The sequence below is a fragment of the Nansenia antarctica genome (assembly GCF_963989245.1).
Source record: "Nansenia antarctica genome assembly, chromosome: 5".
Taxonomy (NCBI): Eukaryota; Metazoa; Chordata; class Actinopteri; order Argentiniformes; family Microstomatidae; genus Nansenia; species Nansenia antarctica.
The window spans coordinates 49,690,593-49,706,501 of record NC_137690.1 but is presented as its reverse complement, the minus strand read 5'-3'; the positions used below and the strand labels follow the sequence as shown (position 1 = coordinate 49,706,501).

The 15,909-nt window shown below is 44.2% G+C and overlaps 1 protein-coding gene across 1 annotated transcript; it reads left to right on the top strand.

Moving 5' to 3' along the window:
- Positions 1-8,482: 8,482 nt before the first annotated feature.
- wdr12 (WD repeat domain 12) lies at positions 8,483-15,680 on the top strand (the record flags this gene model as incomplete). The annotated part of the gene is made up of 13 exons (XM_080532166.1): positions 8,483-8,523; positions 8,918-9,012; positions 9,312-9,409; positions 9,618-9,724; positions 10,076-10,191; positions 10,574-10,728; positions 10,929-10,974; positions 11,161-11,246; positions 11,590-11,730; positions 12,159-12,264; positions 12,647-12,779; positions 14,759-14,831; positions 15,281-15,680. 13 exons carry the CDS (start codon positions 8,483-8,485, stop codon positions 15,356-15,358), a joined length of 1,275 nt encoding a protein of 424 aa, XP_080388292.1. The 3' UTR covers positions 15,359-15,680.
- Between the last annotated feature and the right edge of the window lie 229 nt (positions 15,681-15,909).

The following is a 15,909-nucleotide window of genomic DNA, read 5'->3' as shown; positions in this document are numbered from 1 at the left end:
AGATGAGGTTCACTCTTAAACTCTGAAAATGATAGAAAAAAGCTGTACAATTTCATTTCCCTAATGTCTTACTGTAAGGATGCATCAATGAAAAAAGTGATAAAATACAGAGCACAGAATTAGTTAAGTGCATTAGGAAATGGCCTTGGGGGAGACACCTTCAGTGGCAGGCTCTTCTGGTGGATAATGGCTGCTTGAGGAACTTGCCACGGGCCCGTTGGCCCTGTCTTGTCTGTCACTGTTGCTCACAGCTACAGTCCCTGCTGTGCTTTCCCGTCTCTCATTAGAACTCTCTTTGTTTCTCTCTTCAGACCTGTTGCAATATTTGGTAGGTTTGGAGGTATAGAAGTTTAGATTTCAGATATTGCATGAAACATAACATTCCTGAATCCCTTTGCGTTAACAGATCATAATAAAACAAGTCACTCACTTTTCACAGAGATCAATGTGCTCTTGCATTTCTGAGAGCTTGTATTTTCCTCTGCAGTACAAGCACTCGATTTGTGGTCCTGGTCCCACAAATGTGGAGGGCTCCAGGCTCTATAACACAATGAAAATAACAAAACTCCTGTAAAACATAGTCTAGCTCAGTGGTCCTCAAATCTGGGCCTCCGGATCAAGAGTACTGCTGGTTTTGTTTTCTGCCAGATATAATGTCTATCCGTCTAATCAGGGACTGATTTAGACCTGGGGCACCAGGTGAATGTTATCCTACCAGGTAGTTAACCTGACAGGATAGAAAACCAGCAGGACTCTGGACCCTGAGGACCACTGGGCTAGCTTATTCAAAACAGCAAATCAAAACATATTTGCAACACTAAATGCATTGCCTGAAGACAACAATAACATTTTATTAATGTGAAAAGGTTATGTTACCTCCAGGTCTATATCTTTTTGGAGTGGCCTGATATAGATAAGGGCTTGCCCCACCATGGCTGCTTCACTGGTCAGGTACTCTGGGGAATAGCCTTCCTGCGGACAGGGTATGCCGTCCAGATATTTGGACCTCGCTGATCCCTTGTTGCGAAGGAGAACAAACCCTCCACATTCCTTCAATTGTGGAAAATATCTGTACAGCTGCTCTGAAAACTCCTTTGAGGTGCAAGATTTGTCTGTAGGTAAAGAGAACAATACCATTATCATTTCACTGCTGGGATATGAATACATATTACAGACCTATAATATATCCAGAAAATACATAAGCAAAATTAGCCTTACCTAGAAATGTGACCTTCCGCTCACCTAATCCTGCCCTTTCAAGAGCATGTCTTCTCGATGTAGTGGGTACCTCAATGTCCTTCCTTTTCGAAAGGCAGAAGAAACGGTGCGTATATGACGAGCATCTTTTCTGCTTTTTAGCAGCCTGAGCTGGTGTTGCATTCCGTCTTCCTATAGGCCTACCCAGTGGGGTTGGGTCTTCTTCTAGGCCTACCCAGTGGGGTTGGGTCTTCCTATAGGCCTACCCAGTGGGGTTGGGTATGGGCTTATAGGCCTACCCAGTGGGGTTGGGTATGGGCTTCTTCTAGGCCTACCCAGTGGGGTTGGGTATGGTCTTCCTATAGGCCTACCCAGTGGGGTTGGGTATGGTCTTCTTATAGGCCTACCCAGTGGGGTTGGGTATGGTCTTCCTATAGGCCTACCCAGTGGGGTTGGGTTACATTCCGTCTTCCTATAGGCCTACCCAGTGGGGTTGGGTCTTCTTATAGGCCTACCCAGTGGGGTTGGGTCTTCCTATAGGCCTACCCAGTGGGGTTGGGTATGGGCTAAATAGCCTCATACCTTCTGCTGTGTAGAACAATGAAATGTTATGAACAAATTAACAATATTGTATTAGTCAACTGAAATAGTAAACATGCACTGTATTGATGTGATAAATACATTCAGTGATTGTTTACTTGGGTATCGTTAATGCCAATATGAATACATACAACTTAATCAGCTCATAATATATCATAGACCACATCTGAGATGAAAAATATACTAACGTTTTCTAGAGTTAAATTATCATTTCTACATTAAATCTAATTATACAACAGTTAGTTCCGACCAAGTAATTTGATTGGACAAGAGGCATTCCATGAGTTACGATATACAGTATAACAGCACTGGGACTTTTAACTATGCATCACTCCGCCGCACAGGTGTTCTATTAAATGAATGAAAGGTCTGAAAGCTCGCTAAAAAGTTATTGGAGCAGGGGAGGCTGGTTCATTAGGGGCAATTGGACAATGCCCCACCAAAGGGAGAAGAGAGAGATTTTTTTTCTATGACTTCTAGACAGTGTTGCTTCTGAATATCATAGTCCAATCAGCTAGTGTTCTGTGGAGTATATCATAGTCCAATCTAGGGATGGGACGATTATCGTGATTATCGTTAATCGCGATAAAAACACACGCGATAACTTTATCGTGGAGAATTTTAATTAGTTGAATAATCGTCATAATCGTATGTTATAAATACATAGTAATATAATTTTGATTTCTCACATGAGCCGCGCGCGAATATCCTCACAGAAATTTGTCTCGCGGGATTGTTCAGCCTGCACGTGACTGTCAAGTCAGCGTTGTCAGTCAGTCACTAGTATGCTAGCATACACCATGGCTGCATCGGCCCCGTGTCCATTGTATCCTCCGAATAAAAAAGTGAAATCTGATGTGTGGAAGTACTTTGGCTTCACAAGTCAAGAACGCCAGGATGAAGAGCCAACATGCCGAACTTGCCGGAGGAAAGTGTCTGCCCCGAGGGCAAACACGTCCAATTTGCATGTGCACCTCCGTGACCGTCACCCTGCGTTGTACTCTGAACTCCAGGTAAAATGAGCCTGGCTTTACTAGTTAGTTAACATGTGACTGTGACATTCATCTGAATGCTCGTTAGCAACATGAATCATGATGCACTGATAGGGCTTACACACCGGCAGTTCCGAACGCGGGCTCATTCGCCAGACACGCGAACGCGAACCGGCGTTCGGAACTGCCGGTGTGAAAGCCCTATGTGTGAACGTGCAGGCTATCCTACTGTATACATGCCCAGCTCATGTCACGAAAGTGTCCTTATCTAGCTCTCAAATGGATTGAAATGAATGGATACGGATAGACTACGGGTGTGTGTGGCCACGGCATCCTATCCAGTCAAAAATAATTTTCAATGTCATAGAATTCGTTAGAATAGTCTCCGTGAAAAACAAATCATACAGTGAATTAACATTAAGTAGACAGAGCATCTTTGATTACAGCTTGTGCAAAAGTGAACAAAATAATGACATGGTTGAAGTAATGAATTAAAAGTATATAATAGAAGTAATGAATTATGAATGAATGAATGGTCTTTATTGTCATTGATATAAAAATACAACAAAATATAAGTTAAAGTGATTACAGTGTGTTTTATTGGCATTCTAAAGTTTTTTTTAAAAAAAAAATGTAATTTTTTTTTTAAATTTTTTTTTTATTCTCGCGATAATATCGTGGATCGCGATTATTTTGCCCACGATAATCGTGACATGACATTTTCTAATCGTCCCACCCCTAGTCCAATCAGCTAGTGTTCTGTGGAGTATGTTCCAATCAGCTTCAAGTCCCGCCCCTTTCGGGGCAACTTTCAGTCTACTCGAAATTGCACTAGGCTGTTCTCGTAGACTTGCATGTAAAATCTATTTTGGTAACTTCAGGCCATTCGGTCATTTGTCTATGGGGTTTTGGGACATGCACAAAGAATCGTACGTGCTTACGTCATGTCATACGGACGTTCGTTCACCGGCTTCACCATCGCTATGGCGGCTAGTAATGTTCTGAACAACTCGGTTGAATCTTTAAAAGAAACACCGTTCAGCCGTCGTAGCAACCAGGAGAAATTAACAGTAAAGGAATTAGGACCACCCAGACCAAATTTAATTATAAAGCAAGTTTATACAAAGGCAGGGAAAATTGGAAAATCGTATAACCGAGGATTTAGGAGGATTTCTTTCTGTAAACAAATTGAACAAATGGATTAGAAGGAGGCATCTTTTGTTCCCAACTTGAGGATATTACAACTGGACCTATTACCGAAGTCAAACTTCGTTTGTGGTCGCAATCTCCGCACCGGCTGTGTTAGGCTGCTGTTGGTGTTTTGCGAAGCCAGAATACACAAACTCGACCTGAAGGTAAGAGAGTCAGCTAAGATAAAAGCTACTTCAAACATTTAGTAATATCGTCAGCATGGTACGTTTTCTATTGTCGTCTTTTAGCTTGTTTGTTTATGTATTCAGCACACGCACACACACACACGCACACACGCACACACGCGCACGCACACACACACACACACACACACACACACACACACACACACACACACACTCACACACACACTCACACACTCACACACTCACACACTCACTAGAGGGGATGAAGAGGTCTGTACAGGGGGGTAGAGGGGATGAAGAGGTCTGTACAGGGGGGTAGGGGGGATGAAGAGGTCTGTACAGGGGGGTAGAGGGGATAAAGAGGTCTGTACAGGGGGGTAGAGGGGATGAAGAGGTCTGTACAGGGGGGTAGAGGGGATGAAGAGGTCTGTACAGGGGGGTAGGGGGGATGAGGAGGTATGTAGAGGTGGGTAGGGGGGATGAAGAGGTCTGTACAGGGGGGTAGGGGGGATGAAGAGGTCTGTAGAGGTGGGTAGGGGGGATGAAGAGGTCTGTACAGGGGGGTAGAGGGGATGAAGAGGTCTGTACAGGGGGGTAGAGGGGATGAAGAGGTCTGTACAGGGGGGTAGAGGGGATGGAGAGGTCTGTACAGGGGGGTAGGGGGGATGAGGAGGTATGTACAGGGGGGTAGAGGGGATGAAGGTCTGTACAGGGGGGTAGAGGGGATGGAGAGGTCTGTACAGGGGGGTAGGGGGGATGAGGAGGTATGTACAGGGGGGTAGAGGGGATGAAGAGGTCTGTACAGGGGGGTAGGGGGGATGAGGAGGTATGTACAGGGGGGTAGAGGGGATGAAGAGGTCTGTAGAGGAGGGTAGAGGGGATGGAGAGGTCTGTACAGGGGGTAGAGGGGATGGAGAGTAGGGATGGACGGTTTTTCGGTTAAACCGAAAACCGGGGTTTATAAAAATAGAAACGGTTTTTTATCAAAACCGTCTGAAACCGGATTTTTTTTTCCTATGTTGTTCAAAGAATAAAACTGGAACATGTCACATGTTTGTCGTGTGTGAAAATAACAATGATACAGTCTGAATCTGCCGCGCAATGAGTGAGAGGTTTGGTCAGTTGTGAAGAATAACTGAGGATTAATATCTAATTGGGATTATATTTAAGGGTAACGAATCACTCTATGGGAAAGATAGTTGCCTTCAGTTATTGGTAGATAGGAAAGGTTTTTTACAATTAGTCGCTTACATTTAATAAGATAATTTTCGCTGCTCTCTGTAAAGCGCATTGGGTCACTTTTGTGAGAAATGCGCTATAGAAATAAAATGTGATTTGATTTGATATCAATCAATCAATCAAACTTTATTTATGTTCTATAGCACAAATCATGCATTGAATGTAACTCCAAGTGCAGTATTTACTAAACCACAATATAATAAAACAAGAGCTATACGGATCAAGAGTGTTTGTGCACAGCACCACTGTGTGTGAAGGCCTTACTGAAAGTGATGACAGAACGCATGTCTCAGAAGATACGCGGTCACTTAGTGACGCAAAGGTAGTTCTGTATTTATCTCTATCTGTATTAGTACATTTATTTTGAAAGCTCTATTTTGACAGCTCTACCATGGGCACTTTTATTTTGATGGGGCATTCTTTGTTGATTGACTTACGACAGTTCAGGACGAGTCAGTCTCGCGGCATGTGGTTTTTATGAAAAGCTTTAAGTATGTTCACTGCATAATTCTAAGTGTAATATTTCAGTGATTATTGAGCAGTATTCAAATATTTCAATACATTGAGCAGCAGCTGAAACTTTGTCTAAGAACCAAGATATTGAGAAAGCAGTTCATTCAATGAAGACGCTGTTCCAAGAGATGATCTTCCGTGCAGACGTGCACCCTGGATCAGCGGAGCTGGTGTGTTAAGTGTTCATGTGTTTTCATGTATGGTGTAGCTTACAAAAGTCTGCCTTTCCACTTATATTTGTGAAACTAAGTAGCCTAAATGTGTTACGACTGTGCTTACGGTGTTTTAATGGTGTTCGACATGAGTGTATTGTAGCAGTAGGGCTCAATTATTTGAAATTGTCGCTTTTTTTTTTTTTTTTTTTTTTCGGTCGTTTTTCGGTTAACCGGAAAACCGCGGTTTTAGTCTTTGACGGTTTTTCGGTTTCAATAATTGGAAACCGTCCATCCCTAATGGAGAGGTCTGTAGAGGTGGGTAGAGGGGATGTAGAGGTGGGTAGAGGTGATGAAGAGGTCTGTAGAGGTGGGTAGAGGGGATGAAGAGGTCTGTACAGGGGGGTAGAGGGGATGAAGAGGTCTGTAGAGGTGGGTAGAGGGGATGAAGAGGTCTGTACAGGGGGGTAGAGGGGATGGCGAGGTCTGTACAGGGGGGTAGAGCTATTCTCATGCTAAAATCGACTGTAAATCCAGATTTTAAAGTTGATATTCTTCCCCGTAGAGCATGCCCCCATAACCTGTGCCCCACCCAAAATGTTTAGCACCAGCCGCCACTGTATTGGAGACCATCCACGAGAGCAGAAAACGATGGAGCAGCGTGCTGTCTGATGTCAACTCGTCTGACTCTGAATCACATTCACACATGCCACCAAAGCGACTGTCAACCGAGTCATATTTCACTGGTTGCACAATACATGGAAATGTACAAATAAATGTACACGATACAAAGTAGCTAGCCACGATACAAAGTAGCTACTTCGTCCAGTTGAACAGTCCCGTTGCGGAACAATTTTTTCTTGACGGAGCCTAAATAAATGATTAAATAAACAAGCAAATCATAATCTGTTAATCAACTTATTACTGTTAACTAATACATTGCGGCCGAGTACCGAAGACAATCATATTCAGTATAACACACTTCCTCTCGTGATATTGCTTAATTAGCTAGCTAGTAAACTAACGTTACCTCGTGCTCCACCTGCACCTCCCCGGTCGGGGGGAAGGACGGGTGAGGGGTTCGGAGGGTTCGGTGTGGGTTGATCGGGTGGAAGGACGGGTGGGGGGTTCGGAGGGTTCGGTGTGGGTTGAGGGGAATCTTCCGACAGCCAGGAGGGATTCTGCTGCTGTGCTTCTAACGCCTCCAACGCCTCAAGGAGTAGTTGTGAAACAGATCTGGCCATTCTTGTTTCCTTCACCCACTAAATACCTTCGCCCACTAAATCAATTAAATTATCTACAGCTGGCTGGTCTTGCACTAACGAACCCGAGCTATTTCCGGTTGGCGCGTTAAACATTGTCCCGCCCCCAGAAAATGACTGACAGGCCGGTAGAACATGATAATTGCATAGAGAGTTTGAATTTTGTCAGCTGTAAAGCGGATGTGTTTACTAGAACATGTAAATGCAATTGCTAATCACATTATTGCATTACAATTTTAATATTGACTCAAATAACGCAGGCAAAAGTGGCAAATGAATATGCTATTTTGGAATTGCATAGTAATTTTAATTTTGTCAGCTACAAAGCGGATGTGTTTACTAGAACATGTAAATGCAATTGCGAATCACATTATTGCATTACAATTTGAATATTGACTCAAATAACGCAGGCAAAAGTGGCAAATGAATATGCTATTTTGGGATTGCATAGTCATTTGCACATTAGAATGAACTTTTGAATTTTGTCAGCTACAAAGCAGCGCATGACTTTGAAAATTAAATGTCAAATGGCTTTGCATTATAATTGTAATATTGACAGTGAATGTGCACATCAGGTACATGAAAATGAAAATGCAAATCATTAGAATTGCATTTGAATTTGAATATTGTCTGAAAGAATGCATGCAAAAGTGGAACATGCAATTGCAATCTCATATTGCATTAGCATTTGAATTAGGTCTACTATATGCTTCCATATTAGACGGGTGTAGAGTGGGTTAATGAAGGGGGCCAATATTCATCAACGGGGTACATTAGTTATCACATTGTTAAGACAGCTATTAAATACTTTTACAAAGAATACCAATGTGCTTCAGTTCCTTTTTTTAAATTATATTAAGATACTTGGTGTTACTTGGCTCTACTTATTCAGATGCCATAGCATACAGAGTATTATCATTGCACGTTTCGGTTTAACATTGAACATCGTTTTCGTAATCGTTAAAGTACAATAAGACATTACTAGATGAGAAGCGAAAGTTATGGACTTCTCTGCGATCAACTCAAATGTCTGTTAGAATCCAGGAACGTGAACCACATGGCATTCCATCTCCAGCCCACTCTGTCCTGCTGCTAACACACATGTGTGTTATGGTTAGTAGAGAGACGAATAATCGTTAATAAAGCAGTTTTACAACTTTTTTTTTTTTATCGTAACCAAAAACGCAGAAATGTCTCAGCTACAAGCGAGGTTCTTTACGGAAAACAAGAAGTAAGTACTGATTCGCTGTAAGACAGCCAGCCAGGTAGCTAGCTGGGAAGTTAGCTAGCATGCAAGAAAACTTCCACACATGCCATGGGATTTGATCACTAGAGCCATATCAGGATCATAATGTGAGGTCTTTTGAGGCAAATTCAGGACATTAACTGTTAATCTGAGACTTGTGAGTTATTAGAGTTGCCTAGCTATCAACATGACTGTTTACTTCTGTCCTAGTTCTAGTCTGAAGGGCGGGTGGTCCTAGTTCAGTCGGGTCCACTAGTCTGCATGCATTGTCGACAACTAGACTAGCAGAGGAAAGAATCAGAAACCAACGTGAATAAGTTAACACGACGGTATGATAGGTGTTGATCGATGATCAACCCGATGCTTGGTTTTTCCGTAGACATGCAGTCGACGACGTCCCCTTCTCCATCCCAGCTGGGTCTGAGCTGCGGGACCTCAGCAATGTCATCAACAAGCTGCTGGAAGCAAAGAATGGTGAGATATCTGGCGCAGTGTCTTCTTTCGCACTCATGTCTGTTCTTAAGCACTCAGGTTCTTTAGCACTTGATCGACTTTCCTTTCCATGTAATAACTGCCTTAAGTCTGACCCATTGATCCTGTCAGACGCTGGGAGGGAATGTTCTCTGGTGATGCTCTGCCAGGCCTGGTATCATGTCACATGAATCAAGAGTCACCCACCATGGCCTTGACATCTGGAACTTGCCCACAGTAGCTGTCATGCTTTATTGACAACAAATGGATTAAATCCCTGCACTTCTGTTCTCTTCATGTAGCGTCCAACCACAGCCAGGTTGAGTTTGACTTCCTGGTCAAGGGGCAGTTCCTGAGGACGACGCTGTCGAACCACATGGACATTGAAGGCATATCAACGGTGTGTAATATGTTAGGAAGATACACTGCATTTACATGTGTATTATGTTAGGAACATACACTGCATTTTCATGCATCTGGCAGCAGCCTGAAGTGAACACTAACACATGATGTCAAACTATAATGTTATCAAAGCTTGCTCAGTAAGCCTAATGTGTGTGTGTGTGTGTGTGTGTGTGTGTGTGTGTGTGTGTGTGTGTGTGTGTCAGGAAGATGTGGTGGAGATTGAGTATGTAGAGAAAATCACAGCGCCACAGCCAGAAGAGTGCATGATGCACGATGACTGGATCAGCTCTGTGGAGGCGGACTCTGAATGGTAAGAGAGAGAGGTGGACACAGAACCTCAAAGACAGGGACTCTCTCCACTCCTACCTCACAATCAATCAAGTTGAATTTGTACAGCGCTTTTTTACATAGACAAATGTCACAAAGCGCTTCGCAACAGAATAATACTAAACAGTATAAACAATAAATACAATACCAAATCATAGACCCCCCAGGAGTAAGCCAAGGAAAAAAACTCCCCAGAGGGGAGGCTACCGTTATCCTTTATAACCCTACATTATTATTATTTTGTAAATGTTTTCTCTGTCCTCTCTGCAGTATATTACCTCTCCCTGCTTTGGTGTGTGTTTTGCTCACCCTTCTGTCCTGTGTGTTTGACCAGGATCCTGACAGGGTCTTATGATAAGACGGCCCGCATCTGGTCCCTGGAGGGCAAGGCGGTGATGACGGTGGCTGGACACACAGACGTGGTCAAGGATGTGGCCTGGATCAAGAGGGGTGAGGAGGAAGAAGAGGAGGAGGACACGTATTTCCATAGCTTCCTCCATTGTGATGCACATTAAGCTTTTAGAGTTGTCTTCTAACACGTAAACAGGGTAGTGGTGGCCTAGTGGATAGTGAATTGGACTGGTGATCAGAATGTCATGAGTTCAAATCCCACTTGAGAACACCAACACTAGTGTGCCCTTGAGTAAGCCACTTAGTTACTCCAGGGAGACTGTAAGTCTAAGAGACTGTAAAAGCGTCTGCTAAATGGTAAATGTAAAATGTGAACAAGAAGGCTAAATGTATCCAGCTGCTGACATACCACTGATAGCATGTTAGATGGTTGGTGGTGGTGAAAATGTGTTTCATGACCCCCCCCCCCCCTGCTGTGTAGATGGTCTGACCTCCCTGCTTCTGACGGCCTCCCTGGACCAGACCATTCTGCTGTGGGAGTGGAACTCTGAGAGGAACAAGCTGAAAGCCCGGCACTGCTGCCGTGGACACGCTGGGAGTGTCGACACTATCGCCACGGATCCAACACGCACTAAGGTGAGAGAAAGAAGGTATTTGAGGGTTGCAGAGAGAGGGGGAGAAGATGGTGAAGAGAGAAAAGAGGAGAGAGTAGAAGAGGGTGGGTAGTAGAGAGACGAATGGGAGATAAAGAAATGTCTGTCAGCATCACTATGTCAAGGGAAAGCAGCATGGTTTTACTGCTCAGAAATTTTCCTAATTGTGCTGTTTCCTCTCAGTTCTGCAGTGGCTCTTGGGACAAGATGCTGAAGATTTGGTCAGCAGGTACTGTCAAAAACAAACATGTTCATCTCGACAATGAGACGGTTGCATGATGGCATCTGTAGGCTTTTGTAACAACACCAGGTTGATGCTGCTAAATGGAACCCTGTTGAATTAAGTGCTGTCGACACAGCAATTTTGAAAAAGAAAGAGAGAGAAGTCAAGACACACTCTTCCCTCCCCCAACAGTCACCACGGAAGAGGAGGATGAGGTGGAGGAGCCTCCCAACAGGCCCAGGAAGAAACAGAAGACTGAACAGATGGGGCTGACCAGGGTGAGTGTCTCCTGCCTCCTACAGGTTGTACTGGTTCAGGAGCTCTGTTGTCCATGTCGGGTCAACGTAGAACATACAAGTGCCCTCTTTAAGTATTGGAAAGAAGCATTTTGTCTTCTTTTTTTTTTTTGTCTAGCTCTATACTCCCAACAGTTTGGATTTGAAACAAATTGCTCTATGTAAAATGCGGTACTTTTACCAAAAAAGCCACTCTTATTGTTACTCTCCTTGGCGTTATGGTTAGACTACCATGGTAACTATATAATACTGAACCTCTTTCCACACAGTACTTTGCAAAATACTACAGTGCAATAAACTCACGTTACTGTCGGTCCCCCAACAGACCCCCCTGATGACGTTGTCGGGACACAACGAGGCGGTGTCCTCCGTCCTCTGGTGTGACAGCGAGGAGCTGTGCAGTGCATCCTGGGACCACACCATCCGTTTGTGGGACGCTGAGACCGGGGCCGCCAAGAGTACGCTGGTGAGTGACTCCACAACCTCTCCATCTCTCCTCATCCCAGGGTTGCATCACGGCTGGTGGATGGACGGATGGATGGATGGATGGGTGGATGGATGGATGGGTGGATGGGTGGATGTGTGGGTGGATGGATGGATGGATGGATGGATGGATGGATGGGTTGATGGATGGGTGGGTGGGTGGGTGGATGGATGGTTGGATGGAAGGATGGATGGTTGGATGGATGGATGGATGGATAGGTGGGTGGGTGGGTGGGTGGATGGATGGGTGGATGGATGGATGGGTGGATGGATCAGTAGGATGGGACGATGGACAGATGGAAGACTGGATGGGACGAATGATGGATTGACGGACAGACGGAGTAATTGATGGCAAAGTGGTTGATTGATTGATTGATTTGTATTGCCTGTACTCTCTCTCCCCCCCCGCAGACGGGCAGCAAGGTGTTCAACTGCGTCTCCTACTCGCCCATATGCCGCCGCCTGGCGTCGGGCAGCACCGACCGCCACATCCGCCTGTGGGACCCTCGCTCCAAAGGTACCACGGCTCTCACCGCCGCCTCCGTCTCACTCTGGACACACAGCTGACTGTTCCATTTACATTTTTAGACATTTAGCAGGCGCCTTCATCCAAAGCGAAGATTTACATAAATGCAAATGCATTTGTTTAATTAAGTGAATCGTCTATCCGTCAGTGTATCAAAAGAAAGTCATCTATGCCAAAAGCAGGGGCCTCTGGCAGTTACAATGCTAGAAGAAGGAAGAGTTATTATTATTTTTTTATTTAAGAATTGGGGGTGAATGATTGTATCAGAAGATCACTCTCATACCTCTGTCGTGTGTTTGTGTGGCCCTCCCTCCCTCCCTCCCTCCTATCCTCCCTCCCTCCTGTCCTCCCTCCCTCCCTCCCTCCTGCTCAGACGGTTCCTTGGTGCTCCTCTCTCTCACGTCCCACACCGGCTGGGTCACGGCGGTGAAGTGGTCCCCCTCCCATGAGCACCAGCTGGTGTCTGGATCCCTGGACAACGTGGTCAAACTGTGGGACACCAGAAGGTGTGTGTGTGTGTTATTTTTTTTATTTTTTTTACTTTGTTTATCGTTTTGTTTTTTCAAGAGCATACAATTGTGAAAATAGCATTTATAAAAAAGAAAGAAGAAAAGACTTCATCAAAATATGAAATGACAAATTATATAATAGGTGTGTACATAAAGCGGACCGGACTCCGCGTGGCATGTCCGCAGTCGTTTGAGGTTTCATAGTCGAGCGTACCACCGCGTACCAATTTCCTAAATTTCTCATGCCAGTTTACTACATTTCCCACAATCCTTGCACGCTGTTTACACTTTCTGTCATGGCGTCGTCCACCGATGATGAGGAAGAGATGCTCTGTCTTATGGCTTTGCGGGGGGAAAGCAGAGAAGGTGGTATGTAAGGCCACTCAACGAAACAAGGGATGAGGAAGGGGAGTTCATCATGTTGGTGAGGGACATGCAAAGTATTGAAGAAGAGAAACATTTTTAGTTACTTCCGCATGAACAGCCAAAAGTTTGACGACCTGGTAGTAGGGCGCCTAGCCCCGTTCATTCTGCACCCTGGTAATCATCGCTCACCGGTCAATGCTGCACAAAGACTGGCTGTCACATTCCGGTGTCACATTATATGCATGGTATGCAAGGTATGCACGGACACAAACATTGGAGCTGCGCGCGGACATGCCTTGCAGACGTCCGCTTTGAGTCCCCGCGGACCTCTGCGGAGTCCGTTCCGCGTACGTTCCGCCCGACTCTGTGAGAGCCTTAAGATTGCATCATGGACTCTTCAAATAAAAGGTTGTTTGTCATGTACGTTGCATACAGCTGTAACTGACATGGTGAAATTGCTTTGGGGTCTTGCTCCTTGTTCAACAACAATCAACAATACATGATACATAATAACAGTGACAGTAGTAGTGCAAAAGAGTGAAGTGCAAGTAGCAGCAATAATGACTGATAATAACAATTGTAATACAATGTTAAGTGTATATAGCAGAAATAATCTACAGTAGTAGTTTACATCTTATCTGGTCACCTGTCAGTGATGCATGGGCTCCAGAGGAATGCTGAGGAATTTATCATTTTCTGATGAACAGATAATGATCAATAATTACACTAATAATAATTTCCAAAAGCTTCAACTGTATATTGTATACAACACAGGGTACAGAATTACATGTACCTGCCTTGTAATTGTACTTATCTGACAGCATTGAATCTCCATATAGCTTGGTGCTAAAAGGGAACTGCTGCTAAACGTATAATACATTTGTCATAAGTCATGTCTTAAGACATAGGACTGGAAATTGTTGTGTCTGTGGCTGTTGCACTTCCTCTTACTTTGCCCTAAGGGAGTGTAAAAACGCTATCTTCCTCCTCAAACTGGTTGGGCCTGATAGTGCAGTGCCAGAAGCGCTTCCCAGAGGCCTTTCTTATCCGAGTCTGTCTAACCCCATTGAGACCTCGCATTAAAATGTGTCCTGTGATCGGATCACATATGATCTGATAAAGCTCGGATCTTGCCAGCTGCACCTCTGGAGGTGGTGACACAGATCGGATAGAAATACTATCACAAGGTCATGTTTTTTATTTATTTTTGTTCACACATTTCACACCTGTCTTCATGTGGACAGTGGACACGCAGGATGTGGACAGTATCTGGATACAGCGTTAGGACTTTTCATGCAAGGTCTAAATGTCTCTGAGTCAGGTGAAGCTGCTAGCTAGAGGCTACAAGATACCAGATGATTATTTGTCATTCCGGTTATTCAAGTAGTCGTGTGAGATACTTTCGCTAGCGGGGGCTCCATTGAGGGTACATATAAAAAGACACATAGAATATAATAACAAAATATAAGAGGCAAAAATGTTTATTAAAATGAGATAAACGTATCTAATTGTATACATTTATGGCAAGAAAAATATGCATTCAGATGCTGTTGGACAAAGAGTGTGTGTTGTTTACCGTGTTGTTTACAGTGTTTGCTTGTGTTTGACAGCTGCAAGGCTCCCCTCTATGACCTGGCAGCCCACGAGGACAAAGTACTGTGTGTGGACTGGACAGAGACAGGGGTAAGTGACATATGGTGGGGTCTAATGATCACATGGTGGGCGGTTCGATCCCCCCTTGGCCATGTGTCAAGGTGTCCTTGGGCAAGACACTGAACCGCAAATTGCTCCCAATGAGCGGGCCGGCGCCTTGCATGGTAGCTTGTCGCCATTGGTGTGTGAATGTGTGTGTGAATGGGTGAATGAGAGGCCATTGTAAAGCACTTTGGTGCTATATAAGTGCAGTCCATTTACATGTTCAGCATATGCTCCTAGTTTTGCCAGGGTTAGGGGTTAGGGTAAAACTTTGGGCCCGACTCGTTTGCTACCAGAGACAGTTCTTTGCTGTACCTAAAGAAAAAAGGTTTCTAAAGAAAACCATTTATTGGGAAATAAATTGTATATTTCTTTATGATTCAAGAATGTTGCACTGGTTACTCTATAAATTCCCTGTTACCTGTTTCATTTTGCAGCTGATGTTGAGTGGGGGAGCAGACAACAAGCTGTACACCTACAGACACTCTGCCTGTGTGTCTGACGCGGGGGCGTAGGCCGCAGAGAACACCACCACAAAGAGCTGGATCTAACACATGACACCGCAGAGAACACCACCACAAAGAGCTGGATCTAACACTCGTGACACCGCAGCAGAAAATTGAAACGGACGGACGGACAGACACCTTTAACTCTGACTCACGGCTCTGGAGATAATTGGACTTGCAGCATGGATACATCACCTGTTCTGTTTTATTGTGAAAACATATTTTACATGGTGTTCTTCTTTCAGAATTTTGCTTCTTTTCTACTGTGTTCCTATTCCTCTGAAATGTATTGCTTCTGTTGATTTAAATCTATAAATTAATTTGTCACTTGGATATTGTAATAGTCATTTGTCCGCCAGATTTAGTCAGTGCTGCCGAGTCGACTAGGCTACATGGTTCTTTTGAAACATTAATTGATTACCTGGGTTTGTGATTTGATGGCTTTGGAACTTGCTGCCTTAATGTATAAATACTCATGTATTTTATAGAGTTAGAAGGGTACATTTGAAGAAATTGGTCCAGTCAAATGTTGACATTTTGTCTTATGTACAGTACTATTA